This window comes from Trichechus manatus, unplaced genomic scaffold (assembly GCF_000243295.1).
Source record: "Trichechus manatus latirostris isolate Lorelei unplaced genomic scaffold, TriManLat1.0 scaffold00048, whole genome shotgun sequence".
Classification (NCBI taxonomy): Eukaryota; Metazoa; Chordata; class Mammalia; order Sirenia; family Trichechidae; genus Trichechus; species Trichechus manatus.
The window spans coordinates 13,192,255-13,219,666 of NW_004443984.1; the positions used below are offsets into that span (position 1 = coordinate 13,192,255).

General features: G+C 55.0%; 1 protein-coding gene across 1 annotated transcript in view; it reads right to left on the bottom strand.

Annotated features, from left to right (window-relative positions):
- CROCC (ciliary rootlet coiled-coil, rootletin) overlaps positions 1 to 23,364 on the bottom strand; it is a 40,574-nt gene extending 17,210 nt beyond the window's left edge. Inside the window, exons 1-22 of the mRNA XM_004377277.1 lie at positions 23,247 to 23,364; positions 22,529 to 22,670; positions 20,975 to 21,129; positions 16,599 to 16,784; positions 16,420 to 16,503; positions 16,280 to 16,341; positions 16,022 to 16,187; positions 15,363 to 15,469; positions 14,030 to 14,266; positions 13,499 to 13,595; positions 12,713 to 12,796; positions 11,978 to 12,211; positions 11,076 to 11,275; positions 10,549 to 10,731; positions 8,792 to 8,936; positions 7,831 to 7,977; positions 7,158 to 7,388; positions 6,199 to 6,392; positions 5,784 to 5,911; positions 4,262 to 4,431; positions 1,217 to 1,396; positions 253 to 387 (exon numbers count right to left, since the gene is read on the bottom strand). Of these exons, the coding sequence (XP_004377334.1) occupies positions 253 to 387; positions 1,217 to 1,396; positions 4,262 to 4,431; positions 5,784 to 5,911; positions 6,199 to 6,392; positions 7,158 to 7,388; positions 7,831 to 7,977; positions 8,792 to 8,936; positions 10,549 to 10,731; positions 11,076 to 11,275; positions 11,978 to 12,211; positions 12,713 to 12,796; positions 13,499 to 13,595; positions 14,030 to 14,266; positions 15,363 to 15,469; positions 16,022 to 16,187; positions 16,280 to 16,341; positions 16,420 to 16,503; positions 16,599 to 16,784; positions 20,975 to 21,129; positions 22,529 to 22,670; positions 23,247 to 23,306 (3,327 nt within the window). The 5' untranslated portion in view covers positions 23,307 to 23,364. The remainder of the gene's footprint in view (positions 1 to 252; positions 388 to 1,216; positions 1,397 to 4,261; positions 4,432 to 5,783; positions 5,912 to 6,198; positions 6,393 to 7,157; positions 7,389 to 7,830; positions 7,978 to 8,791; positions 8,937 to 10,548; positions 10,732 to 11,075; positions 11,276 to 11,977; positions 12,212 to 12,712; positions 12,797 to 13,498; positions 13,596 to 14,029; positions 14,267 to 15,362; positions 15,470 to 16,021; positions 16,188 to 16,279; positions 16,342 to 16,419; positions 16,504 to 16,598; positions 16,785 to 20,974; positions 21,130 to 22,528; positions 22,671 to 23,246) is intronic.
- Between the last annotated feature and the right edge of the window lie 4,048 nt (positions 23,365 to 27,412).

Sequence of the window (27,412 nt, forward strand, 5' to 3'; positions counted from 1 at the left end):
TGTGCCACCTCCTTCAGTCTGGGGACTCCCAAGGGAAGGGGCTGTGCTACTTCCCTCAGACTGGGGACTCCCCAGGAAGGGGCTGTGCCACCTCCCTCAGACTGAGGGCTCCCAAGGGGAGGGCCGACCCTCCCCCCACAGACTGGAGGCTTCCCCAGGGCAAGGCCATGCCTACCCCTCAGATAGGGGCTCCTCCAGGCAGGGTTGTGCCTCCCCACTTACAATGAGGCCCACCTGCCTGGCCTACCATACCCGGTCCTGCTCCTGCCGGCTCTGAGCATCTCGCTTCTGCCGCTCCATCTCCAGGGAGATGGTGGCCAGGCTGTGTCGCGTACCCATCAGCTTCTCTGACAGTGCGGTCTTCTCAGACTCCTTCAGGGACAGGGCCTGGGCAGGGGCAGGGAACCAGGCTTGGGGAGTTGTTCCTGGGGGCACTCAGACACTTCCCCCACACTTTCCTGGGAAATGTACCCATCAGGGGCTGGTGGCCTGAGCGGGCCACCACAGGTGAACCCAGGGCAGGGGTGCATGCCCACCCCCTGTAGTTCCATCAGAGGGTACAACAGCGAAAACAATAACCTCACACATGGACACAACTTATCTCACTAACTTGCCACGACAATCCTGAGGCAGGATCTACCATCATTCCCATCTTACAGATGAGAAAACGGAGGTTCAGAGAGGTAAAGTGACAAGCTAGGGTGACACAGCTTGTGAGGGGAGGAGATGGACACAGTCTGCCCTGTGTCTCCATCACATTATGGGAACGTCAGGAGTTAGCCGGTTCTTTTGGAGGAAGGTCGGCTAATGCATGTGGACGTTGCTGGGGACAGCTCAGGAGGCAGGGTCACAGGGACGCCATGCCAAGCCTGGGGCAAGGTGGAGAGAGGGGTTAGAACATGGGTCAGCTTTCCTGGAACCCACACTATGGAGTCATGGCTGTCACTGCCTTTCAGCAGGCTCCCAAGTGTGCCAGGCATGGGCTTGTGGCTTTATGAACAAGCTCCCCCTGTGCACCAGGCTGGGCTCCAGGCTTTAGGAACATCAGTCTCAGCAGTGCTTCACAAACATCCTTCTAATACCCTCATCCTGCAGGTGAGGAAACAGGCGCAGAGAGGGAAGTGGCTTGCCCAGGGGCTCCTAGCTGCTGGGTGCGGGGACCAGCACCAGGACAGAAGCCCCTTGGGGCATGGAGGCCCTACTAGGGCACACAAACCTGCTGCTTCTCGCTCTCGGCCAGGAGGAGGCCCTCGTCCCGCTCCTGCTGCAGGGCTGCAATCTCCTCGCTCAGCTCCTCCTTCTCGGACTCCAGCCGGGCCAGCAGCTCCTCCTGCTCCCGCTGCAGTTGGCTCTGCAGCTGGGCCCGCTCGGCCTCCAGCTCCCGCCACGCCTCCTCCTGTGGCGCCAGGTCCGGGTACAGTGACACATCAGGCTGGGCCCACGCAGCCCTCACAAACCTCAGGGCAGCCAGAGCCATGTCACCCCATACCAGAGAGATAGGGGGAGGGACCAGGTAATTCCAGGGTTGAGAGATAACTGCTGTGATGGGGACATGCCAGGGCCAGATGAGCCCCAAGGAACAGCAGCAGCCCGGCCTGGGGGTCATAAAATGTTTCCTGGAGAAGGGACGAATGGCAGTCAGCCAGGAAAAGAGTGAGAAGAAGTAGAATTTCAGGTCAAGAGGACAGGCCCACAAAAGCCTGGAGGAAGAAGAAAGCATGCCTTGTGTGGGGCAACTGCAGTATTTAAGGGTCAGTGGAGCTTAGGAGGAGCCGTAGTGGTGCCGTGGTTAAAAGCTATGGCTGCGAACCAAAAGGTCTGCAGTTCAAATCCACCAGCTGCTCCTTGGAAACCCTAAGAGGTAGTTCTACCCTGTCCTATAGGGTCACTATGAGTTGAAATCGACTCAACAGCAATGGGTTTGGTTTGGTTTTGTAGCTTAGGGAGCCCTGAGGGTGTAGTGGTTAAGAATGAGGCTGCTATCCAAAAGGTCAGCAGTTCAAATCCACTAGCTACTCCTTGGGAACCCTAAGGGGCAGTTCTACCCTGCCCTATAGGGTCATTATGAGTCGGAATCAACCTGACGGCAACAGGTTTGGGTTTTTTATTTTTTGGTTTTGGAGTTTAGAAAGGAGCCCTGGTGAACAGTGGTTAAGTGCCCAGCTGCTAACTAAAAGGCCAATGGTTTGAGCCCACCAGCTGCAACATGGGAGAAGGATGTATAAAGATTATAGCCATGGGGGGAGAAAAAAAGATTACAGCCATGGAAACCTTATGGGGCAGTTCTACTCTGTCCTATAAGGTCACTATGAGTTGGAATCAACTCAGTGGCAATGGGTTTAGTTTTTTTGGTTTGGAGCTTTGAATGGAGTCTGGGGTGGTGCAAACGGTTAAAGCACTCAGCTGCTAATTGGAGGGTTGGAGGTTTGAGTCCACTTAGAGGTGCCTCGGAAGAAAGGCCTGGCGGTGTACTTCCAAAAAATCAGCCATTGAAAACTCCATGGAATAAAATTCTACTCTGATACACATGGGGTCACTGTCAGTGGGAATCAACTCCACAGCAACCAGTTTTGGAGTCCCTGGGTGGTATAAACGGTTAACACACTCCGCTGCTAACTGGAAATGTTGAAGGTTGGAGTCTACCCAGAGGCGCCTTAGAAGAAAGACCTGGTGATCTATGTCAGAAAAATCAGCCATTGAAAATCCTATTATTGTTGTTGTTGTTAGGTGCTATCGAGTCAATTTTTGACTCATAGCGACCCCGTGTGACCGAGTAGAACTGCCCCATACAGTTTCCTAGGCTGTAACCTTTACGGGAGCAGATTGTCAGGTCTTTCTCCCACTGAGCTGCTGGTAGGTTCAAACAACCAACCTTTTAGTTAGCAGCTGAGTACTTAGCTGTTGTACCAAGGCTCCTTGGAAAACCCTATGGAGTACCATTCTACTCTAACACACGTGAGGTCTTCGTGAGTCAAAACTGACTCGACGGCACCTTTTTTTTTTTTCTTCTGGAGTTTAGAATACCAGGCAGGGCCTTGTGAGGAGGAGTGGGCTTGATCCTGAAGACAGTGGGGGGCCAGGGGGCCTCAAGCCAGGGGGGACAAGGGACAATCTAAATTTTAGACTAGGGAGTTTTTCAGATAGCTGTGGAAGAGGGACCAGGATTGGGGTGGGGAAGGGCTAAAGGGGAGTTAGAGTTGCTGTGAGCAATGAAGGGGTCTGGATTGGGGGTGGCAGAGGAGCTGGAGAGAGTGGATTTGGAGACATTAATGAGGCTGAGTTCAGCAGAGCAAGGGGCAAGGGAGGGCTCAGGAGTTTGGCTTCCTGGGCAACGGGTAGGTGGGTGGGTGGGTAGAGCCTGGGCAAAGAACAGCCCACTTGGGGTGCCCAGTGCTGAGGCGTGGGTCAGCACTGGCCCCTTAGCAACTTCATGAAAAGTAGAGAGGTACCTCTTCTTCAAAATGCTTAGCTGCCACCTGCTGTAGAAGGGTGATAACATCTAACCAAATCCATGAAGACTAAGGGTGAATGGTGCCCCCTGGAGTTGTGCAGTGACAGCCTGAACCTCTGTTGGAGCTAGCCCTGTTCAAGACGCGTGGCTCAGGCTTCCTGTCCTGAGGCCCACTCTAGAGATTATCTTAATAACAGTAATAATAACAACCAGCATTTATGAAGCATTTACTAAGTTCAAGTCCCTGTGCTAAACACTTTATATGGATTATCTCATCCCATCATCACGATACCTTCTATTGTCATTATCTCCATTTTACAGATGCAGAAATGAAGGCAAAGAGACCTTAGGTAACATAGCCAGTACGTGACCAAGGTCAGATTCAAACCCAGGCAATGTAACCCCAGAGTCAGTATGTTCTTAGCCACCTCTCTATTCTGCCTTCTAGTGACCTCACTGGTCCCTTGCCTTTCCTACGTGTTCAGGTCACAGAGTGATCCTTCATATGCAAACAGAACTTCTTTGGAAATGAAAGTACTTTCTTGCTATACAGTAGATCCCTGTTTCTCAAAATGTGGTTGTGGACTCCCTGCATCACAATCACCAGGGTGGGCCCACATTTGGGGCTTGAGTTCTGCATGTTTGATAAGGAGCCCTCATGGACCCTCCCAGCTGTCACCAGGGCCTCCAGAGCAGAGATGAAGCCCCATTTCACAGGTGTGGAGATTGAGGCAGAGTAAGGAATGATTTGCCTGAGGTCAGAGGAGACAGTGGCTCAGAGCCCCGCCCACCTGACCCAACTGCCCACACCTTCTCCCGCTGGAGCCGCTGCAAGACCTCCTCATGGGCTGCCCGCTGCTCCCGCAGAGAGGCCTGGGCCTCCCGCTCAGCCTGCACCAACTTCTGGGCCATCAGCTCCTTGTCCAACGCCACCTTCTCCTCTGCAGTTGCCATCTGCTGCCGCAGGCCTGCCAGTTCCCCTGAGCAGGAGGTATGGGGGTAGGGACAGGCTTGGGTCAGAACCTCTTCTTGGGCCAGGAGGCCCAGGCCAGGTAAGCCATGTGGGCAAAAGCCCACAGGGAAGAGGGCCCACCTGGCATCTAGGCTGGGTCTCCTTGAAGAAGCTGCTCACCCTCTCTGGGCCTCAGTTTCCCCACCTGCTATATGGGCCCACTGGGCCTGTACCCCTCCCTGCCTAGCTAGAATGGCATTAACAGGATAAAATTATTGATGAGGACGGCCCCCAAATGGGGAAGATAATAAAAATATAACAACTTCCATTATTTATGGAACATTTATGGGTCCGGAGTCCCTGGGTGGTGTAAACATTAAAGTTCTCAGCTGCTAACCGAAAGGTTGAAGACTCAACTCCACCCAGAGATGCCGGTACAAAGGCCTGGCAATCTACTTCCAAAAACCTATGGAACACAGTTCTACTCTGACACACATGGGGTCGCCATGAGTCAGGGTCAACTCAACAGCAACTAGTTTGGTTTTTAACAATGGGTCAGGCACCTGGCTAAACACTTTACAGACCTAATCTCATTTCATCTTCATAACATGCCTGCAGAGTTTATCCTCATCCCCAATTTGCAGATGAGGAAATGGAGGCTCAGAGGAGATGAGTAACTTCCCAAAGCTGCACGGCTTTACATAAGGCATCTCCTTTATGACCGACTGCAGTTTATAACATCGGCCGAGTGTTAACTGTCAGCACCAATGGGGGTGGCAATGGGGAGGGCACTGCAGACCACCTGAAAACCATTTCCTGGGTTGGAAACCCACCAGTGACTCCACCAGCATTTCCCTTCCTAATTCTGTTGAGCTCAGGTGGACATGCACAGGAAAATTAATTTTCATGGCCCAAGTAGGTGCTCAGTAAATATTTGTTGAGCGAGAAGTGCCCCTGAGCTCAGAGCCTAGGGGAGGAACATTGAAGGAAGTAGGGCTGGGACTGCAGGGCTAAGACAGTTATCTGGAAAGGCCGATGGCTCTTCTGGGAACTAACTGCCCTGGTGACGCTAAGTGGCAGCCACCGTTGAACGAGCCAGGCACTGTGCCAAGCCTTTTACACGCTTCTCTCCCCTCACCCTGGCAACAGCCTCAGAAAGCAGGCATTATCATCTCTTCATATCAGATGAGGCACCTGCAGCCTAGAGAGGGGAGGGGCAGGCTCAAGGAGGCTCAGATCTAAGTGGCAGCCCCAGGACTGGAACCCAGGTCAGCCAGACTCCAAAGCCAGTGCTCCCAGCTTCTGTGAGATCCCAGAACTCAGCAGGTTGCAGTCTGGGCTGCAGCCTGGTGCGGCCACCCCCAGCCCCGGCCCCCGTACCAGTCAGGGCCTCCTTGGCCAGCAGTAGGGCCTGCCCTTCTGCTTCCAGCTGCTCCCGGCGGGCCTCGAGCTGGGCAAGCTGCCGCTGCACCTCAAACAGGCTGCTCTCCAGGGCCTCTTTCTCCAGGCTGCAACACACACAATCCCCAAGGTCTCAGGACTCAGCCCCCCTGGCCCCGGGAAGCTGTGGCTCTCAGGGCGTGGCCAGCTGTGGGCCAGGTGCCAGCCTACCTGCCCGGCCAGGCCCATGCTCCCTGGGGAAGCCTGAGCCATAGCTAGGATGTGTTAGCAAGCCCCGCTCCTAAGTAACTGCCCCTGGAGGCTGATGCCAGGGCGTGGCTGGTTCAGGTATGGCCCCAGGCAGACCCTCCCCACCAGGTTGGGCTGAGCAGAGGCACAGAGCCCAAGGCCTTACCGTAGGTGTGTGGTCTCCTCGGACAGGGTCCGACCTTCGCGCTCAGCAGCCGCCAGCTGCACCGCCAGGCTGGCCCGCTCCTTGGCCAGCACCTCCTTCTCCCGGGCTGACCTCTCGAGCGCCTCCACCTGCCGCTGCCACTCCCGCTGGGCCTGCTCCAGCTCCTGTTCTCTCCCACTCAGCTGCCGGGAGAGCTATCCCCATACAGGGCCCATGAGCACCACTCCCGGAATCCCTCGGCCTGCTCATCACACAGCCCCCACACCCTGGGCCTGACCCAGCCCTAGTCTGGCAGCCAGGAGACCCAGGTTCAAGCCCAGGCTCTGCCCGGACATGCTGTGTGTACTCAGGCATATCACAGCCTTCTCTGAGCCTATTATACACATGCATGCAAAAATGAAGGTCCTAGCTCTTAGTTCTGGGAGTAACAGAACCCTTTCTAACACTTTCAGAGAAGCTAAATACATACAACAGACAGAAGGAGGCTGCCGGCTCCCTGTGCCCCATGCCCTGTCCCCTTGAGGCCTCTGCCAGGATCCCGGCCCTCTGGGACAGACACCGTATAAAAGTCACTGGATCCCTGAACCCTTAAAGTCCCTTCCAGTCCCCAGTGAGTCTAAGATTCCAATTCTAAAATTCTCTACTCATTACTGTATAATTAACCATTACTAAGTGATGACTTGGTGCCAGATCTTCCTTTGCTAAGTACTTTACACAGGTTTTCTCACATAAATAAACCCTTTGTGATAAGAGTTATTGACCCCATATTACAGATGGGGTGACTGAGGGATGGAGAGGTTGAGTAGTTTGTCCAAGATCACTAGCTAGTGGAGGTGGGATTAGGATTTAAATCTAGAATCAGAGGCTGTAACTTCTCCCAGGACAGGATACAGGAGGCTGGGAGCCTGGGCCACTCTCTGCCATGTGCCCCCCAACATATACACAACACTTGGGCCCACCTGGGCCAGCTGCTCCTGCAGCCGGCTGCGCTCCTGGCTCAGCGTGGGAAGCTGGTGGTCCAGGGCCTCCCGAGCCTGCTCTGCCACCCGCAGGGAGCCCTCTAGGCCCTGCCGCTCCACCTCCTGCTCCAGACGCAGCTGCTCCAGCCGCTCCAGCTCCTCCCGCGCCAAGGTGGCCTCCTGCTCAGCCAGCCGCTGCCGCCCCAACAGGGCTGCCTTTTCCTCCTCCAGCTGTGGGGGCCGGGGTTGGGGTGGGGGAGGAACCGGTGAGCAGATCAGCCCAGCCACCCCCACCCTATCTGGGCAGGGGGTCCCACCCCCCTCCTTCTCCCACCCACCTATCACAGCCAGCCCAGGGAGGCTCCGAGGGGGCAAGGGGCTATGTCCTTAGGTGTGCGGACACTGAGGAGGGAGGAGAAGAGGAGAGGGCCCATGGAGCTCCTTTTCTCTGATACCATGAGAGAGAGAAGATAGACAGAGTCAGAGACAGACAGCAACAGAGACGGAGAGAGACAGGGACAGAGACAGAAGAGGCAGGGGCCAAGACAGGCGTACAGGGACAGAAGTGTACAGCGAGACAGGCTATGGGGATGTGACAGAGCTGAGCCTGGACACCTCAGTGGGGTCCTCTGCGTGGGGAGGATAGCTGGGTAGGGTGGGTGGCACACAGTACCTGGGCGACAAGGCGGTTCAGCCCCAGCTTGTCCTGAGCCAGGCTCTCGTTGAGGGCACTCAGCTTGGACAAGGAGTCCCGCAGAGAGGCCCCCTCCACCCTCAGCTTGGTCATGGAGAGCTCGAGCTCCACACGGCCAGCCTCAGCCTGTTGGAGTTGGGACCAGGAAGCCAGAGATGGTCGGGGAGGGAGAGACAGGAGAGACGAGGAGATGAGGAGAGGTGGGGAGAGACAGAAAAGGTTGTATGGAGACAGACAGATGGGGAGCGGCAGGGAGAAAGGTGGAGAGACAGGGAGAGGCAGGACGGTAGGAAGTGCGGAGGGTCAGGGAGAGGCAGGACCCTCAGAGACAGGGTGGGGGGACAAGGAGGGAGACACATGAGACAGAAAATAATCACTGCCCAAGGCCTGCTGCCCACGTGGCTATTTAAAAGAAGCCACACATGGTGAGCTGAGCAAGCACAGATCAACCCCAGCTCATGCTGCAGGGCAGGGTCAGAGGTGAGCCACGGGAGGGGACCCCTCAGAGTGCGATCTAGGGGAGGCATTGCTCAGGGCTCCCAGCTGCAGGGAGTGGGGCAGGCACCCTCCAAGGACTCTCTGCGCTGTGGTCCCAACTCTCATAGACCCCGGGACCTGTGTCCAGAAATGGGACTAGATGACTCAGCTACAGGCACTGCCCCAGGACACTCTGGGAAAGCAGGGTTATGGCCACCAATAAGGGTCAATTCACTTGTGGCTGGAAACAGAGGTCAGGCTGGGGCCTGGGTCAAAGCTTAAGTCTGCGTCCAGAAGGAAAAGATCAGTCTCTGACCAGGGTCAGAGGTCAGCCTGAAAAAGGAGCAGTCCGTAGCTAGAGAGAGAAGGCCTGGGACCTAGAGCCTGAGATAGGTTTATGGTTGGGGTCAGAGGTCAGCCTAAGAACTGGCCAGTCTGTGGTTGTGGGGCAGGCAGGACTCACCTTGGTCAGTGCCTCGGCCACCTCAGCCTTCTCGGCCTGCAGCATGTCCCGCTGCAGCGCGGTACAGCTCAGTGCCTCCCTCACCTCCACCAGCTCCTTTGCCAGCCCTGAGCGCCTCCCTTCCAGCTGCTCCAGCTGTCTGTGACTATGAGACAGAGGGTGGGCAGGTGCCCCGTGTCACTTCCCTGCCCTCAGCCTCCCGTAGCCAAATAGCCAAACAGGGAGGTAAATCAGGGGTCAGGCCTGAGGCAGGAGCCATGGGGGCAAGAGTCTCATCCACAAGGACAGCCAGGCCCCACCACCTTCGAGCTCTGTGACTCTGGGCCTCACTTTTCACATGTGCCGAATGGGGTAACACCTGCTTTATGAAGTTGTTGTAAGGATATATGCCCTACATGAAGTGCTTAAAATAGTGCCTGTCGCAGCTCCCGAAGGCTTTAAAAACAAGAATAATATCCATTACCACATATACTAAACATCATTGTTACCTATGTCTTGGAGAGGTAAATAGTGCAGTGGTTAAAGGCTTAATTCTAGAATCTGAGGCAGAATGCCTGGGCTCAAATCCAGGCTCTTCCACTAACTAGCTGTGTGACCTCAGGCAAGTTACATGATGTCTCTGTGCCTCAGTCACACCATTTATAAAATGGAGATAATAATAGCTTCTATATCACTGAGTTATCATGATGGTCAAATGAGAGAACCTAAGTGCTTAAAATGGCATCTGATGCTTAGTAACTTTAGTATTACTATTACAGCATTACTATGATTTTAAATTTAAAAAATGATGTTGACATTGTTAATATGACTACTACTATTTTAATTATGGTTGATACCACCATCCAAGCTCTACCCCTTACCAGTTCTCTGATCCCAGGTCAGTGACTATACCTCCCTGAGCCTCAGTTTCCCAACATGGGGCTCGTTAGAAGATCCTACATCTGAGGAATACTATGATGACTTCTTAGATGGTACAAGGTTGAGGACACAGTAAAAAAAACAGTTGCCATCAAGTCGACTCTAACTCATATGGAGACCCCATGTGTGTCAGAGTAGAACTGTGCTCCACAGTTTGTTTTTTTTTTTAATTGTGAATTTGGAGAAAATTTACATAGCAAATTAGGTTCTCATTTAACAATTTCTATACATGTTATTCAGTAATATTGGTTACACTTTTCACAATGTGTCAGCATTCTCATTATTTCCATTCTGGTTGTTCTGTTTCCCTTAATCTAGCTTCCTTGTTCCCCCTTACCTTCTCATCTTTGATCTAGGGTAAATGTTGACTGTTAGGTTTCATATAGATGATTATTTAGAGGAGCACAGTACTCACGGGTGATATTATTTATTTTATGAGCCACTCTGCCTTTTGGCAGATAGGTGATAACCAACAGTGGTTTGAGTTCCACGTTTAAAGGGTATCCCTGAGCAACAATCTCAGGGGTTCCTCTAGTCTCTACTAATCTAATAAATCTGGCCTTTTTTAGGAATTTAAGTTTTGTTCTAGTTTTTCTCCCATTCTATTTGGGACCATTGTTCTGAACAGACTCCATAGGGTTTTCAATGGCTGATTTTTTTATAAGTAGATCATCAGGCCTTTCTTCCAAGTGCCTCTGAGTGGACTCGAACCTCCAACCTTTTGGTTAGTAGCCAAGTGCGTTAATCATCTGCATCACTCAAGGACTCCCTAGGACACAGCAGGTGCTTACTCACCCCCAGGGACGCTGTGGGGCACCCCAAGGTCGGAAGCTGCTCACCTGCGCTCGAGCTCCCTGCGTGCCTGTGCACCATCCTGTACCACATCCTCCCGCTCTTCCTCCAGCCGGTCTCGCTGGCGCCGCAGCTCCTCCTGGGCTGCCTGCAGCTTCTCCCGCTCTTGCTGCAGCTCCTCAGCCTGCTGCTGGGCCGCCTGCAGGCTGTTGGCCAGGCTGTCCTTCTCCCTGCAGGGAAGGGGAGGGGGAGCTGAAGGGGAGGCTGGGGCACCACAGAAGACGATGGCCATGCTGTTGTCCTGGCCATGGGCCACATTCTCCCATCCTCTAAGAACCTACCTCCAGGAAGCCTTCCCTGAACCTGCCCAAGGCCAGCTCCCTCCTGCTGACTCCCTGGAGAGAGAACCTGGCTATCCTCTCCCTGACCTATCCCCTTGGAGGCCCAGTGGAATGGAAAATGGATGGTGGCTGCCACAGTAGGCAGTGCAGATGCACATCTTACAGGCTTGGGCAGTGTTAGGCCCGGAGTCTGACTTGCTCTCTGGGCCCCCGGCCTCAGACCTCCCAGGCACCTGCTCAGGAGGTTGTTGGCACTTCGCAGACGCTGAACTTCGCGCTGGGCATCCTCACGGGCCTGGGTGACCCCATCAGCCTTGTCCCGCAGACACTGCAGCTGTTCCTCAAGGGCTCGACGCTCGCCCTCACTGTCGCTGAGCTGCTTCCGCACGGTGCCCAGGAGGTCCTGGCTCGCCTCGTAGCGCCCACGCATGTCCTACGGCCGGGTAATCACTCAGAGCTAGGAGGCTCCAGGAGCCTGCCCTGACCCCTGCTGGTTCCAGGAGTATTCCCCATCCTACAGTGGCCGAGAATGGGTGAAGCCCCAGGACTCAGTTTCTACTTCCTTCACTGTGCCCTCACCACCCTTCTGAGCCCTCTGCTGGGCTCCGAGCCCTATCTCCCTGGGGCTCCGGCAACTCCAACCCAAGCCTGCAGCATCCCAGACAAAGCACCAAGCATCTGACCGAACTAAGCTGTGCCCAGTAGAGGGCTCCCCGCGGCCCCTAGGCTCCGCCCCTTTCCGCTCTGATTTCACTTCAGACTCCTCCCTACCCTGGCTCCCTCTAGAGAGACTAGCTCCTCTCACCCTACGGACTGATTCCTTCTCCCAGACCTTTTCCTAGGCTCCTGGCTTTATACGACTGGGGATACTCACCTCCCTGGCTACCAGGACTGTAGCCCTGCCCCAGGCTCCTCCCTCCCCAGGCTCCACCCTCAACTACCCAAGCACCTCCCACTCTGGGCTCAGATCCTGTCCCAAAGCTCCCAGCCTCCTCCTTGGCTCCTGACAGGGCCAGGACTGCCCTTTCTCAGAACTCTGGATCTACCAGAGGACACTCAGGGTTCTCCTTCCAGGGCCACGGCTCTCCTCCCGGGATGCTTAGGCTCCGCCCCCTGGCTCCTGGCTCCGCCCTACCTGGATCTGCAGCTGGCGCTTGTGCAGGGCTGAGTGGATCAGGGCGAGTGTGGAGAAGTCGGAGCAGGCCGGGGAAGGGCCTCGGCGTGGGGAACGACCGCGGCTGGGCGAGGAGCGCCGCGGTGGGGACGGGGTCCGCGGGCCCGAGAGTCCCCGTAGGCTGCCATCCGATGTATTGGCCGTGCGTTCCGAGCCGCTTAGCTGAACGCCGCTCTCTGTGTCCGAGAGGACGGCCTGAGAGTGGGGGTGAGGGTGAGGGCAAAAGGAGGGGAGCTGGGGTTAGGTTGGCAAAGAAGCCCAGGCAGGCAGTGGGGCCGCCGGTCCCCGCGTCCAGTCATCCTAGGCTCTTCAGCACATTCCACGGTTCCCTTCCTGCGAGAAGTCCTCCTGATCCCACCTCCTTCCCTAGATCACAACCCTCCAGCCCCAGGTAAGCCTTCCCATTTATTCTGCCCAAACATCGATTGTGAAGACATCATTCAGCTTTTCTTACAGGTGAGCCCTGCTCCCCCAGGGCAGGAGCTGTGCCTCCGCTGTCACACTGGGGGCTTCCCCCAGAGCAAAGGCCCCGCCCTTCTAGCAGGCTTGTCTAACAGCAGCCTGGGTCCCCAGGCTGACGACCACATGCAATTCAGCCCACAGCCACCAGAGGGGGCAGGACGACCCAGGACTGCCTGGCCTTGCTGGCACCGGTCTCCCACCCCGTCTGGTCTTTCTCCTCCTTGGGTCTCACACCTGGGCCAGGTCCCTCAGGGTCTGCTGCAGCCCCTCTCCGTCCTCTGTCTCCAGAGCTGCCTGCTCCTGTAGCCGCAGGGATTCCTGGAGTGGGGTTGGAGAGAGAAAGAAAAGGTGGTCAGGGTCTCTGCCCCAGTCTGAAACCCTCCCCTTCCTCTCCCTTCCTGGCCCACCACCCACCAGGTAGCCTCTAGGGCCCTGCCTACAAGGCAGCTGCCTGGTAGACCCTACAGCAGCCCCACTGCCCCCATTGAACAGACAAGGCCCAGAGAAGGGCAGTGTCCTGCCCCAGGTCACACAGCCTGTTGGAGGAGAGCTGAATGTAGAACCTAGGCCAGGCCCCACACAGAAAGCTGATCAACCCAGGTGGTACCCTTAAGGAATACCCCTCAGCTGGGGGCAGCTGAGTTCCAAGAGGAAGAGACCTGGGCTGGGAGGAAGCAGGCATGAGTTCAAGTTCTAACTCCCCTGCCTACTGGCTCTGAGACTGTATGAGCATTTCTGAGACTTTGGACAAGCGTTTCCCCTCTATAGCTCAGTTTCCTCATCTGTGTAATGGGGCTCATGCTACAGGGAGGATGTAGCTGAGAGGATGAAATAGGATAAAGGAGGTGAATGTGCTTACTGCTAAGTCTAGTATACACTAGGCGCTCAATTAATGAGGAGCGGATCTGAGTCTGAGTGGGATTCTCAGAGGTGGCCCCACAGCCCAGTCCTAAGGCTGGGTCCATGGCTCTGGTCGGTCCCCTGCCCCGGCCTGCCACTCTCAGAGCAGCCCCATCTCACCAGGACCTCGAGCTTCTCTGTGAGGGCCTTGTTGGCCTGATCCTTCTCCAGACTCTGGTTCTGAAGATGCTCCACTGCTAGGGCCAGCTCTGTCACTCTGGAGGTGGGAGAGCAGCAGAGGTGAATGGGGGGACCACTCCATCTTCTCAAGCCTACCAGCTCCTGCACCCTTCATGCTTTCCCAAACCCGAGGCAGGCACCCTAGAATCCACCTCCCTAGCTGTGTGATTTTGGGCAAGTCACTGCTTCTCTCTGAGCCTCAGACTTCTCATCTATAAAATGGGAATGACGTTACTACCTGTTTTATCTCATCGGAAAATACTTTGTGACTTGTCCAGGTAGCAGGAGTAGGAGCACAGGTTCTGGCATCAGAGGCTGAACTGCTTGTGATGTGCCCTGAGCAAGTGCCTCTGAGCCTCAGTCTCCACCTCTGTTAAATGGGCTGCCTGGGAAGACTGACTGAGCTCATGTGGGGGAAGGGCCCATCTCTGATGAACGGACACTACCTCCTCCTTCTGTCTCCAGACCCACCTGGCACTGAGGTCGGCCTTGTCCAGGTCACTTTGCACCTGCAGCTGGGCCAGGTCCTTCTCACGGAGCACCTTGTCCCGCAGCTGCTCCTCCAGCTGGGACTGCAGCAGGGCCTGCTTCTCCAGAGCTGCCTCAACCTGGCTCTCGGCCAGCCGCAGGCCTGCACTCAGTCCCAGGCCTGCCTCCTGGACAGCCCGTGAAGTCCTGGCCAGATCCCCTCCCAGCTGCAGCAGGTCCCTAAGGAGAGGGCACAGGATGGGGATAGGAAGGGGGTGTGGGCTCCCAAGTGCAAACGCAAACTATACTGGGATGCCATTTGCCACTATCAGATGGGGAAAAAGTCATGTAATATACAGTGTAGATGAAGCTGTCCTCATTTCCTGAACACAAATTGTAATGGAATGTCTGCCTTGAGTATTGTGCTCTTTTAAGATCTGTCTACATGGAATCAAACTGACAACAGCAACTCAAAAGTTTCGACAGGAAACTTTGGGGGCAGTGAGATTATGTTAATGGGGGAGGAACAACTCAGAAAAGGCGGGTGAGAATGGTTGTACAGCTCGAAGAAAGTAATCAACGTCACTGAACTGTACATGTAAAAAGTGTTGAATTGGTGTATGTTCTGCAGCGTATGTTCTCAGCAACAAGAACAAAACTAAAATAGAATAAAAATTATAATGGAAAAAGGGGAGGGGCAAATAGATTAAAAGAGACTTAAAAGACAAATTGACCAATCTCATTTTGTGAACTTTTATGGATCCTGATTCAAACAAACCCTAAAGACAAAAAGTGAAGCAAAACTATCTGTGACATTGGTAAGTCTGATCATTCACTTCCTCAGACGAGAATTTTGGATGTCTATGCCTTTTCATCACTAGAAGTTTCGAGGTCCTTGGGTGCAGAAGCCAGAGATCCTAGTGGCTTAAAAGCAGGAGTTCTAGAATCAGACAATCCTGGGTTCAAACCCTGACTCAGCCATTTACTTACTGCTGTGTGACCTGGGGAAGGTGACTCAGCCTTTCTGAGCCTCAATGTCCTTATTGGTAAAATGGGGATTATTACAGTTCCTACCTAACAGAGATGCTGTTAATATTATATGAAATAAAGTTAACTACCTCAAAGTAAATGCCTAGAACATGCTGATTGCCACGACCGTGGTGACTGTTCATTATTACAAGTCGCCTCCATCTTCACAGGGTCTGGCACACAGTAGAGTTGAACAGAAGTTCAACTGAGTTGAGTTTGATTTAGAGTGGGTTGCCTCACAGCTGCCGCAGTCTCCTCAAACCACCCCCTCTGCCTGCCCAGCCTTCCCTCTCGGTGGCCATCTTACCTCTCGGTGGCCATCTTCACCTCACTGACCAGCCGTCGGACCCCTACAACCTGCCTCCAGAGGAGGAGCAGGCGGCTGTGCTCGTTGTTGAAGTAGGTGTTAAAGGACTGGAAGGAAGATATGTCTCGGTAAGGGGCTGCCGTGAGGGCTGGCCTGCTTCCTCTCCCAAAGCCCCCCAACTCTAACCACCCAGGGCGTGGGGCCTCCCATGGGTCAGCTCTGGGCCGGCACAAGGGCTGTGCTTGTAGAGCTGCCGTGCTCATGCTCCCAAGCCTCAATGGCTTCCTCTTGCACAGGGAGCTGGGTTCACTGCCTTCACCAGCAGAGTCAGTGAAGAAGGGCAGGAAGTGCTGCGGACCTAGAACTGCACCCCAGCTACCTACTGCATGCCCTCTCTTTAAAATGAGGATAACGATAGCACCTACCACATATGCTTATTATGAGGAATAAATCTGTGTACCTGGCATTTGGTACTGGATACAAAGCCAGCTATTACGATGACGATTATCTACCTTTTCTAAAATGCTCACCTGGCTGGCAGGGCTCCCCAACCCCCACCCCCAGACTTTAGAGTCCTCACCGCTCTACCAGGGCCCTTCTCTTCCAGTCAGGGCAGACCTAGCTAGGCCGACTGGCCTCCCAGCCCCCATGATGCCCACCTCCTCCTCACGCCTCCACGCTGCCTCCCGCTGCTCCAGCTCCTGGCGGCTGCGTGTCCAGTCGGTGGTCACCTTGCGTATGTCCTCACTCAGAGCCTGGTTGGCCGAGTCCACCTGGTCCAGTTGCTCTCGGAGCATGGCATTCACCTGGGCCAGGCTGGCACTCCTGAGCAGGACAAAGGGGATTCGGGGTTCACTCCAGCTGCACCCTGGGCCCCACCTACTTGTGCCAGGAGGATCCCCCTGCTGCAGCCCCACCTCTGCTGCTCCTCCTCCAGCCTGATGAGGGCACTCTCCAGGTCCTGGCTGTGCTCAGTGTCCTGGGGGAGGAGAGGGAAGGGGAGCGTCAGGTTGGGCACATGGAGGGCAGTGCTAGCCCTGCCCCACCTGGCACCCACCCTCAGCTGCTGCTGCTCCAGCTCGGTGGACCGCTCCAGTAGCTGCTGCTCCAGCTCTGTGCACTTCTTCTTGTACTGGAGGATCTGGGGGTGGGCGGGAAGCGATGGTCAGCACCCGGGGATGGGGGCGGGATGAGATGAGCACATGGGCGGGCAGGAGCAGGGTGGGTGGCCCTGACCTTGGCCTGCAGCCGCTGCACAAGTTGGGCCTGCCGCTGCTGACCCTCCTGATAGGCCTGCAGCTTGCGCCGGTAGGAGGCCTGCTCCTCCTGCAGCTGCCGCCGCAGCTCCACACTCTGTCGGACCAGCCCCCTCGGCTCCAGCGTCTCCAGCTCCCCCGATTCCAGCTGCACAGCCTGCTCCAGCTGCAGGGAAGGGCCCTGGGTGAGAGTCCTGGGCCTCCAGGGAAGGCAGGCACAAGTCTCTGCAGGGGGCACCAGGCTGGGCCCAGGCCCACAATGCCTTGCAGGCTGTTAGCCTGGCACCCTGGGGGAGGCAGGCACATCCAGGCAAGCCCAGGATGCACAAGCATATATATGCATGTGCAGGGGCTAATGCAACTGTGCATGAACACACAGACCAGGCATGCAGGGAGTACATAGGGGGCATGCATGCACACATGCAGGTGGGTCCACCGATGTGTGCACACTAACACGTGTGTGCAAACACACGCATGCACACAAATACATGTGTGCACACAAACACACAGATGCACAGATGCACCTGGATGTAAGCCTCAGAGGCCCTCAGTGCACCCTGTGACTCTCCTCCAGAACACTTAGCCCTGCTGTGGTTGATGATTATTAGATTCATGTGGCCCCTCCCCTGCACCCTCCCACTCCTCCACTCCCACCTCCACCCATCCTCCCCCCTGCAGGGAGCTCAGGAAAGTTTGGGTTTTTGTTCCCCATCAGCTCTTAGTGCCTAGGAAGGTGGTGGCTTGTTGGGATACTGAATGAATGGCATGAACACACGTGAACACGTTCATAACAGAGGCATCAACATACACATGGATATCTGAGCTTATTGACATGCACACGCATAAGGCACACAGGCAGTCCCAAACATGCCTGGGGAACATGGATGAACCGCCCACCTATACACACAGGTGAAGAAGTGCACACAAAGGTTCTAATATACAACGCATGCTTGTTAAACGCCCTCTCAGTCCCCACCCCTCCCTGACTGCATGGGAAGCCTCTGCAGCCACTGCCCTTCCCCCCTCCCCAGGCAGCTTGCAGCCCTTCACTGTCAGACCCCGGTGGGCACAGGCGGTGCCTGCCCAGCTCTGGCTTCCAGGTCAGCTCCTGCCGTGCCCAGGCTGCCCCCACTAGCCACGGAACCCTCTCAACGCCTACAGGGCGTGGGGGTGACTGTGAGTGGGTGGGTGGTGTGTATGTCGGCAATTATACACTTTGTGGGTCTGTGCATACCTTTGTGGGGCTGATTGTGGTGCTGTGTGGGGCTGTATGCTTCTTGATGTCTGTGTGTATCGGTGAGATGCGAGACAGTTGTGTTGTCTGCACTACGGGTACTTCGTGGTGGTGGGACTATTTGCCCGATTGACATGTTCTGTGCGTCTGTGTGTAACCCTGTGGTGTCTGACTAGGGGTGAGGGTTGTACTGTGCACGCTCCGTGAGTCTGAGTGTGTCCATGGGATGGGCTTGTGTCTCTGTGGCACAGAAGTATTGGGTATCTGTGTGTACTGTGTGGGGTCTGGTTGTGGTCTGTGTTGTGTGTATTTTGTGCATCTGAGTGAACCAGGGTGCTATTTGCTTCTGTGATTAAGAGAGGTCCAAGCAGTTGCCAGGTGCTCCACCCCCTTCCCTATGCTCAGAGCCAGGGCTAGGCCACTCCTGGCCACACCTCACCCCTTTCCACAAACCTGGCCCCTCACAAAACAGTCTTTCAATTTTACTTGTAATTCAGAAGGGGAGGACGCCACCACTAAGCCCGGGATAAAAAAAGTTTACTGTCTCCCCTGGCAACCGCTGCCCTAGTGCCTGCCATTCAATTCACTCTGTCCAGGTTGCCATGGACACTGGGGGAGCCCAGGGGGTCCTCCTCTGGGGCTGAGGGGGCATGGCCATCCTTCCTTCCCATTCCCAGCTGCCTCGCCTGCACCTGCTCCTTGGGTGCAGAAATGGGGGGACTCCACAAGGGCAGTGAGGTCTTCTCTCTGATCTGGCAGGTGCCCCCTGGAAGCCTTTGCCTCAGCTTCCCTACATGTAGTCAACAGGACACAGATCCTTAACTCCCACCACTCCCTGTGCAGGGACACTGTGGGGTTTAAAGTGTCAGAACGACCTCCCTGACTGCCCCCAATCCAGCCCACCATGCAACTGTTGTGGCCACAGGGGCAGGCCTGGCCACCTTTAGGCACTGGGACATGTGGGCAACAGGGAGAGATGGTGCCACAGGATAGAGCTCTTAACCGGGGTCCAGGTGACCTGAGTCCTCCTCCCAGCTCCACCACCACTCACCTAGGCCTATCACACCCCCTCTCTAGGCGTCCGTTTCCCCATGTGTAATAAGGTAATCTCCAGGCTCTGATGTTCTCTGTGAGCCAGGTGGGGCCTCACCCAAGCCATATTGGGCAAAGGATAGTTCAAACACCATACTCCTTCCGCATGCTACCCAGAGGCTCCCAAGGGCCCCCACTAGGGAGCTTTCTAGACAAACCCAGGGCCCCTTTGCTGCAGCCCTAGCCCCCAGCCGCTATGTCATAGCAGAGATGGGAGCTGCCACCTCCCACCTCCCCTTCCCCTCCCCTGCAGCGAGAGGAGCAGTGCTAGTCCCACTGTCAGCCACAAGTTGGCATTTAAAGACAGCCCCTAGGGGCTGAGCACAGGACCAGGAGCCAAAAAGAGAGATGCCTAAACCAGGGGGCTGGCTCAGGTCCCTGTCACCACTGACAATGCAGGGCTGGGGCCAGCCCATCCTCCACACCCCCTGCAAACCCTGGGAAAACTAGCTCTGCATTGTCCCGAAAGCCAGGGGCCACCGCGGACCCCCGCCCTGCTCCTGGGCGAGTCCCATCAAGTCAGGAGCTAGTCCAGGCGGGCAGCCACCAGGACACGGGCACACACGGCCAAACACAGAAATGCACATCCCCTACCCAACACAGTACACACGGCCCAGTGTGGACACGCCTGGCTCAGGAGCCTGAGGTTAACCTTTGTTCTGCCACTGCCACACAGGGGGCTCTGGGCCAGGCCTTGCCCTCTCTGGGCCTCAGCTTCCCCATCTGTAACATCAGACGGTCACACCGGTTGGTGCCCGAGGGCCCTTCCAGCTTTCCGGGGGCCAGCTGCCCCACGGAACCCCCAGCCCAGTTGTCTCATCACAAACCCAGGAAGCAAAACCACAATGGAGAGCCCTGGCCTGGCAGTTAGGAGACCTGCGTTCTAGCCTTAACTGGCCATGTGACCCTGAGCACAATGCTTTCTCTCCCTGAGCCTCAGTTTCTTCCTCTGTTAAATGAGCATCATAATGGTACCAACCCTGGTGTTTTATATATAAAGCATCTAGCACATAGTAGCCACTCAATAAACAGCAGCTACTATTACAACTGTTATTACTACCCACATGTCTCCCATCTGCACACACACACTCTCCCTCATGCAACTCTCTCACCAACTTTCAGCCACCATCAACTCTCTGGGATCCCTCCCATGAGCCTGAGGGCTCAAAGGAGATAGTGCACCATGAGCATCCTGGCCCTGGTCCACACCAGCCTCCCTCCCTGGGCCCTGCAACACAGAGCCCAGGAGATGTGAGTCCTGTCTGGGCTTGGAGGTAGGCCTGGCTTCTTCTCCCCTCCCTAGCAGAGCCTCACCTCCATAGAAGATGGCAGCAGGTCTCACGGCCACCCAGACGGGCCTGAGGAACACTGCCTATGCCTACGCCAGCCTGCCCCAGTGCCCAGCCACTGCCTCAACCCAAACCAAAACCCATTGCCATCAAGTCAATTCCAATTCATAGCAACCCCATGTGTGTCAGAGGAGAACTGCACTCCATAGGGTTTTCAGTGGCTGTAATCTTATAGAAGTATATTGCCAGGCCTTTCTTCCGTGGCACCTCTGGGTGGATTTGAACCGCCAACCTTTCAGTTAGTAGCTGAACACAGTTTGTGCCACCAGGGACTTTAGCTTGACTCCAAGGCCCACGTAAATGAGAGCACAGGGAGAGGTCCAGAGAACTGGGGTGCAGGAGTGACTATTAGGGCTCTTGTTCTCTGTACTGTCCACCCCAATAAGGCCTGGGACAGACGGGAATGAAATACCCCTGTGCCAGGCACTTGATTCCATTATCTCATTGATTCCTCACACCAATTCCACATCATATGACCATCTGCACTGTAGAAAACAGGCTCAGAGGCCAGAAGTGATCTTCTTGAGGCCATTCAAGTTGGCAGAGCCAGGATTTGAACCCAGGCCTGCGTGACTCTAGGGCCCAACCTTCTGACCAATGTGCAGACCCGGCCTGCCTGTCTCCCAGCCCTTGCAGCAGGGGAGCCCTGGCCCAGCCCCAGACCCCGGGGGCAGGACCCACCCTCTCGCTGACTGCGTTGAACTTGATGGCAAGCTCATCGCGCTCGGCACGGCTCTGGGCCAGCAGGTCCTCCACGCGGGACAGCTCCTGCTGCAGCAGCTGGTTCTCCTCTTGCAGTGAAAGCAGTGACGCCATCTCTGTGGCCGGCAGCGGGGCTGGTGAGGGACAGTGGGCACATGGTTAGCTTTCTCTTGGGTCCAGTGGGACATCCTCCCTCCACCAATGCCCCACCCATCACTCAGGGCAGGAAGATCAACCAAGGCCTGGAAGGCAGCCTGGGTAGGAGTGGACAAGGCACTAGACCATGCAAACACAGCTGATGAACAGAAAGGTGGGCCAGGAGATGGGCCCAGAGCCAGACTGAGAGTGTTCCCCACTCTTTGGTGAAGGGTAAGAAGTACACAATACTGGGGAGAGAAAATTTTTTTTTAAAAAAGTGAAGAAGGAAAAAAAAAAGAGTGTTCCCCACACAGCCAAAGTGTGGTCCCTGCAGGCCCCAAGAAGTTCAGGAGACAGGCTCGGCCTGGGAATCAGGAGAGGAGACCTTGTGTCCTAGTTCCTTTCTTCTCCAATTACTACTCTTCTCTGACCTCAGTTTTGCCAGTCTATAAAATGGGTAAGAGTAGTATCTAGCTCCTGCCAAGCAAGCCCAAAAGCCTCACTCAAGGGAAGGGTTTCATGTAGCTTCTGAAGCCAGGCAAGGTAGTGCAGGTCAGGTTGTGGCGAGAAGGAAGAAGAGAGAGGAAGAAGAGGAGAAGGAAAAGAAAGGCCAGAGCGAGAAGAAGCAGGGGTGCCCCCTCCTGTGGGCTCCCCTTTACCTCGGGAGAACTGGACACGTGCCATGGGCCACAGGCAGCTGCAGCCTTCTATGCTCTTCCAGCCTGGGGTGAGGGCTCTCTATGTCTCTCCCTGTCTGGGGATCCCAGGGGCCCAAACATCCCTGGTCCTCCAAGGAAAAGGCCATCCCTAACCCGGCAGTTGGACAGGGACAGCGACAGAAGCGCCAAAAACACCATCGAGGAGAGAGGAAAACACACCAGCTGCCCCCGAGTGTGGCTTCCGCAGACCCCAAACCTCATAGTGAGGCTGTGCGTGACACCCACGAGAGGAGCAGGGGCCCATCCGCCTTCCTGCATGTATGGGGAATGGACGGCACCAGCCCTCGGACGACCGCAAAGTCCTGGTCTGAGCTGAGCTGACCTCCCCCTGGATCTCTGGCTCAGCCAGCTCACACCTTCCCTGGGAGGGAATATGGTGTGTGGGGTTCAAGTCTTTGCAGCAGGCTGCAGGCAGGCAGGGAGGGGATGCTCAGCCCTTCCCTCTAGCCGCATCACATGGGGTGCAGGTCTGGGCAAGTGACTTCGCAGCTCTGAGCCTCTGTTTCCTCATCTGCCTGAGGGTCCCTCCATTGTAGGGCTGTGCCTGCCTCACAATGAATATTCAGAGAATGGAAGCGATAATCATTCCCATCAATACTGCCTGCTGAGGAGTGGGATGTGCGAAGAAGTGCAACGTGGGCAGTGTCTGTGGAGGGGTGAGGTGGGGCAGTGGTACCTGTGCTCTCAGGCTGGGAGAGGTTTCGGGTGACAATCTCCCGGATGCGGGCAGGCAGGTGGGTGGGCTGAGAGTCCTGGGCCGGGCCCTGCACACTGAGGCCTTTCTCTTGGCTGGACCCCAGGACGCTGCTCTCCAGTGTCTGTGGGGAAAGAGAGGGTCTGTGAGGGACGTGGGACCCGAGCTCCCTGGCCTGGATAAAAGAGGAGCAAAGTCCTGCTGCCCAAGATACAGGTTCCCAGGAGAGTTGCTCAGGAAATCCCCACGACGGGCAAAGCCTGGACGTCAGAATCCAATTGGCAAACAGCGCCATGGGAGGGGAGTCTCAGGAGCTCCTGCCCCAGAAGGGCCAGAGAAGCAAACTAAACCCCATGACCGACTAGCAAACCCTGTCAGGACAGCACAGAGTGTTGAGGGCCCCAATTCAGTGCTGGCCCTAGACCAGTGAGGCCCCATTGTGCTGAGAGGTCACTCTACCCCAAAAATCTGGATGTAAGCACCCCCCAGGGCACTGGGATAAGGAAGCCACAGCAGTTGAGCCCCACCCACTTCTTTGCCCCCAGTCCCGCCAGGAGCTGCACATCAGGGTCCCTGTGCACCCCACCACTGCCACAACCTCTCCCACCCTCAACTCCCACGATGCACCCACCCTTCCTCCTTTCTGCTAAGCCCACGCTCCCTCACCCTGGACAGGGTGGGCACAACCCCCAGGACCCACCTGGATAACCGTCTCCAGGGCCAGCTGGGCCTCTAGCGAGTCCTCCAGCCCCAAGCTCATGGGGGAGGGGGGTGCTATGGGCACCCCTCCTGCCCCCTTCCCCTGGGCCCAGAGACTAGCTGAGCCCGTCTGCCCCTCGGCCAGGCTGCTGTGCTGAGCATCGGACAGATTAGGCTTAAATCCGGCGGCTCCCCCATGTGACCACAGAGGGGGAGGAGTGGGGTGGGGGGGCCGCAGGGACGGGGAGGAGGTGGAAGAGGAGGGGAGGGGAGCAAGGGAAGAAGGAAGAAGAAGAATGAAGAGGGGAAGGACGAGAGGGAGAGGAAGGGAGGGGTGGAGACTCGGGAGAGAGGGAAGCAAAGGAGGGAAGGGGGTAGAGGTGCAGACCCCCTCTTTGACGGCTGCTGGGTCCTAGAGCCCTCCAAGCCCAGAAGGTGTGGTCAGTGTCCAGGAGGCAGGAAAGGCCAGAGTTCAAAGTCTAAGGACCGTCTTCTCTGACCCAAAACCAGGGTCACATGATTTGCTAAGAATGTATTAACAGGGCACTGGGAGGAAGTTTTCCCACATCAGTTGCAGGCTGTGGAATCACCCAGACCAGGCAAGGAACTGAATCCCACCACTGGCTGTGTGCCCCCAGGAAAGCAACTTTGCCTCTCTGAGCCTCAGTGTCTTCATTTGTAAAATGTGGATAATATTGGTGTCCACCTCATGCAGCTGCCTGGGGGGGTTAAACAAAACAGTGGGCAGCACATTTAAAAATCCAGGGCCCTGGTCCCAGAGGCCCACCCACTGCCTCCCACTGTCCCTTCCCTGTGGCAAGGGGGCTGTATGGCTGGACTATATGAAGAAAGACTCATTAACAACCTGCAATATGCAGATGATACAACCTTGCTTGCTGCAAGTGAAGAGGACTTGAAGCACTTACTGATGAAGATAAAAGACCACAGCCTTCAGCATGGATTACACCTCAACATAAAGAAAACAAAAATTCTCACACCTGGACCGATAAGCAATATCATGATAAATGAAGAAAAGATTGAAGTTGTCAAGGATTTCATTTTACTCAGATCCACAATCAACACCCATGGAAGCAGCAGTCAAGAAATCAAGAGACGTATTGCATTGGGCAAAATCTGCTGCAAAAGACCTCTTTAAAGTGTTAAAAATCAAAGACGTCACCTTGAAGATTAAGGTGCACCTGACCCAAGCCATGCATGGAATTTTCAATCACATCATATGCATGTGAAAGCTGGACAATGAACAAGAAAGACAAAAGAAGAATTGATGCCTTTGAATTATGGTGCTGGCGAAGAATATTGACTATACCATGGACTACCAGAAGAATGAGCAAATCTGTCTTGGAAGAAGTACAGGCAGAGTGCTCCTTGGAAGTGAGGATGGCAAGACTTCGTCTCACATACTTTGGACATATTATCAGGAGGGACTGGTCCCTGGAGAAGGACATCATGCTTAGTAGAGTCGAGTCGGTGAAAAAGAGGAAGACCCTCAACAAGATGGACTGACACAGTGGCTGCAACAACAGGCTCAAACATAGTGACGATTGTGAGGATGGGGTAGAAACAGGCAGTGTTTCATTCTGTTGTACACAGGGTTGCTATGAGTCAGAACCAACTCGACAGCACCTAACAACAACAACAACACTCTTTACAGGAAGATGGACAGGTCTTTTCTTCCAAAGAGCCACTGGTATAATCGAACTGCCGACCTTTCAGTTAGCAGCCGAGTGCCTAACCATTGCACTACCAGATCTCCTTCTCCTGGGTATATATCCCAAAAACAAAACAAAATCTACTGCTGTCGAGTCCATTCCAACTTGTGATGACCCCATGTGTTACAGAATAGAATGCTCCATAGGGTTTTCTTGGGTGTAATATTTACGGAAGCAGATTATTGCCAGGCTTTTCTTCCACCGCACAGAGTGGGTCAGAATCCCCAACCTTTAGGTTAGTAGCTGAGAGCAAACCAGAAGACTTGAAAGCAGGAACTCAAATAGATACTTGTACACCAATGTTCACTGCAGCATTATTCACAATAGCCAAAAGTGGAAACAACTCAAGTGCTCAAGTGTCCATCAACAGATGAATGGGAAAACAAAATGTAGTGGTGCACTGGTTAAGAGTTTGGCTGCTAACAAAAAGGTCAGCAGTTCAAATCCACCAGCCACTCCTTGGAAGCCCTATGGGGCAGTTCTACTCTGTCCTATAGGGTCTCTATCAGTCAGAATCGACTGGATGGCGATTGGTTTTTTAGCATACACATGCAATGGAATATTATTCAGCCAAAAAGAGAAATGAAGTTCTGACACACGTTACAACACGGAGGAACCCTGACAACATGCTGCGTGAAATAAGTCAGACACAAAATGATCATATTTATTGAATGATCTCCCTTATATGAAATACATACAGTATGCAAATGCATAGAGACCAAGGTTTATTAGGGGTTACCAGGGGCTGGGGGAAGGAAGGAATGAGGAGTTATTGCTTAAGAGGTACTTTCTGCTTGGAGTGATGAAAAACTTTGGAAACAGGGTGATGGCTGCAGAACACAGTGAACTCTACACTTAAAATAATTAAAATGGCAAAAACAAAAAAAAGTCACCTTCTGTGAGAGCTAACCCTGACCTCCCTGGCAGTACCTGGCCACTGTTTTCTCAACATGTATGTTGTCTGTCTCCTCCAAGGGCAGGGACCATGTCGGCCTTGTTCACTGTTGTCTCCACAGTGCCCGAGGCCTAAAGCTTCATAAACAGTTGTTGAATGAATCAATGCTAAGAGACATGCAATATGGGAAATTAAAGGGGAAAAAAAGGAAAGAAAAAAAAAACAATTCCACTTGGCTGTGGCTGGGGTCGCATTGGGCATGTCTTGACCATGGATATTACCCATTAATGGTGATCACTGGAAAGACATAAGTGAGCACCTGTGGGATTCCAGGAGTTCAAGGTGAAAACCAGGCAGTGTTCCCAATTTGCAGCCCTGCTGGCGCAGTGGTTAAGAACTCGGCTGCTAACCAAAAGGTCAGTAGTTGGAATTCACCAGCCACTTCTTGGAAGCCTTGCGGGGCAGTTCTGCTCTGTCCTATAGGGTCACTATGAGTCTGAATCCACGGCAACGGGTTTGGTTTTGGTCCCCCATTTGGGACCTCTGGGCTGGAAGGGTGCCTCGCCTCTAAGTGCTGATTCCCATGCCCAGGGCTTGAGAGAAAGATTGGGAAGGGGAGGAGTTAAGTAAGGGAAGTGGGTAGCCTGGGGCAAGGGCTCTAGGGTTTCTTTGAGGTTGGCAAAATCCTAAAATCCAGGGGTTCGGGTTCCTGAGCTCTTTCCTGAGCCCTCTTGAACCCTACTCTTGGCTGAAGAGGTCCCGCCGGGCCTCAGCCTCTGGTCTCTGCCTACCACAGGACTTATTTCTTAAGCACCTGCCGGGAACTCAGTTGAGGAAAACAGGAAAGCTGGGATGTCAACAGACAGGACCCATGCTCCAGTGTCCCAGCCCCTAAAACAAGTCGCGGTCCGAGAGGGAGTTGGGGAGATGTGGTTACCAACGGGGCAGACATCCGCCCAGAGCTCGGTCTGGTCCCCAGATTGAGTGCGGGGGATGGAACAGGGTGGGGGTGGAGCTTGTTCAGACCCCATTTTAGAAACCCAAGGGATGGAGGGCTCCTGCTAGCTGTGCCATCTTGGACAACTCAACTGGCCACTCTGGGCCTCAGTTTCCTCATCGGTAGATAATCTGGACTCGCAGGATTGTAAAGAAGATAAAACAACGCCGCATACGAGGAGGGCGCACAGGAGGCCGCCATCAGGGAGCTCCAGCTTGTGGAGCGAGAGGAACCCCAGAGCGGAGGGGTCTGTGGGCGCCTCCAGGCCGCCGCGTCCGGACAAGACCCCGCTAACCCTGCCCGCCCCAGCCCGCGAGGATCGGGGCAGGATTCGGGGGAGCGCAGGAGGCAGGTTGTCGGCACACAACCCAGCCAGCGCTCTCTCCTCGCAACCGAATGTGTCCTGAGCGCCCCCGGGATCCCCAGGACGGCGTCCCCGCCCCAACCTTGCGCGCGCGCCCGCCCGCCTTCTCGCCGCCGGCGCGCGCTGCAACCTCAGCCCCACGGCCAGCCCCCCATGCGCCCACGGCCTCCTACCATCGGGG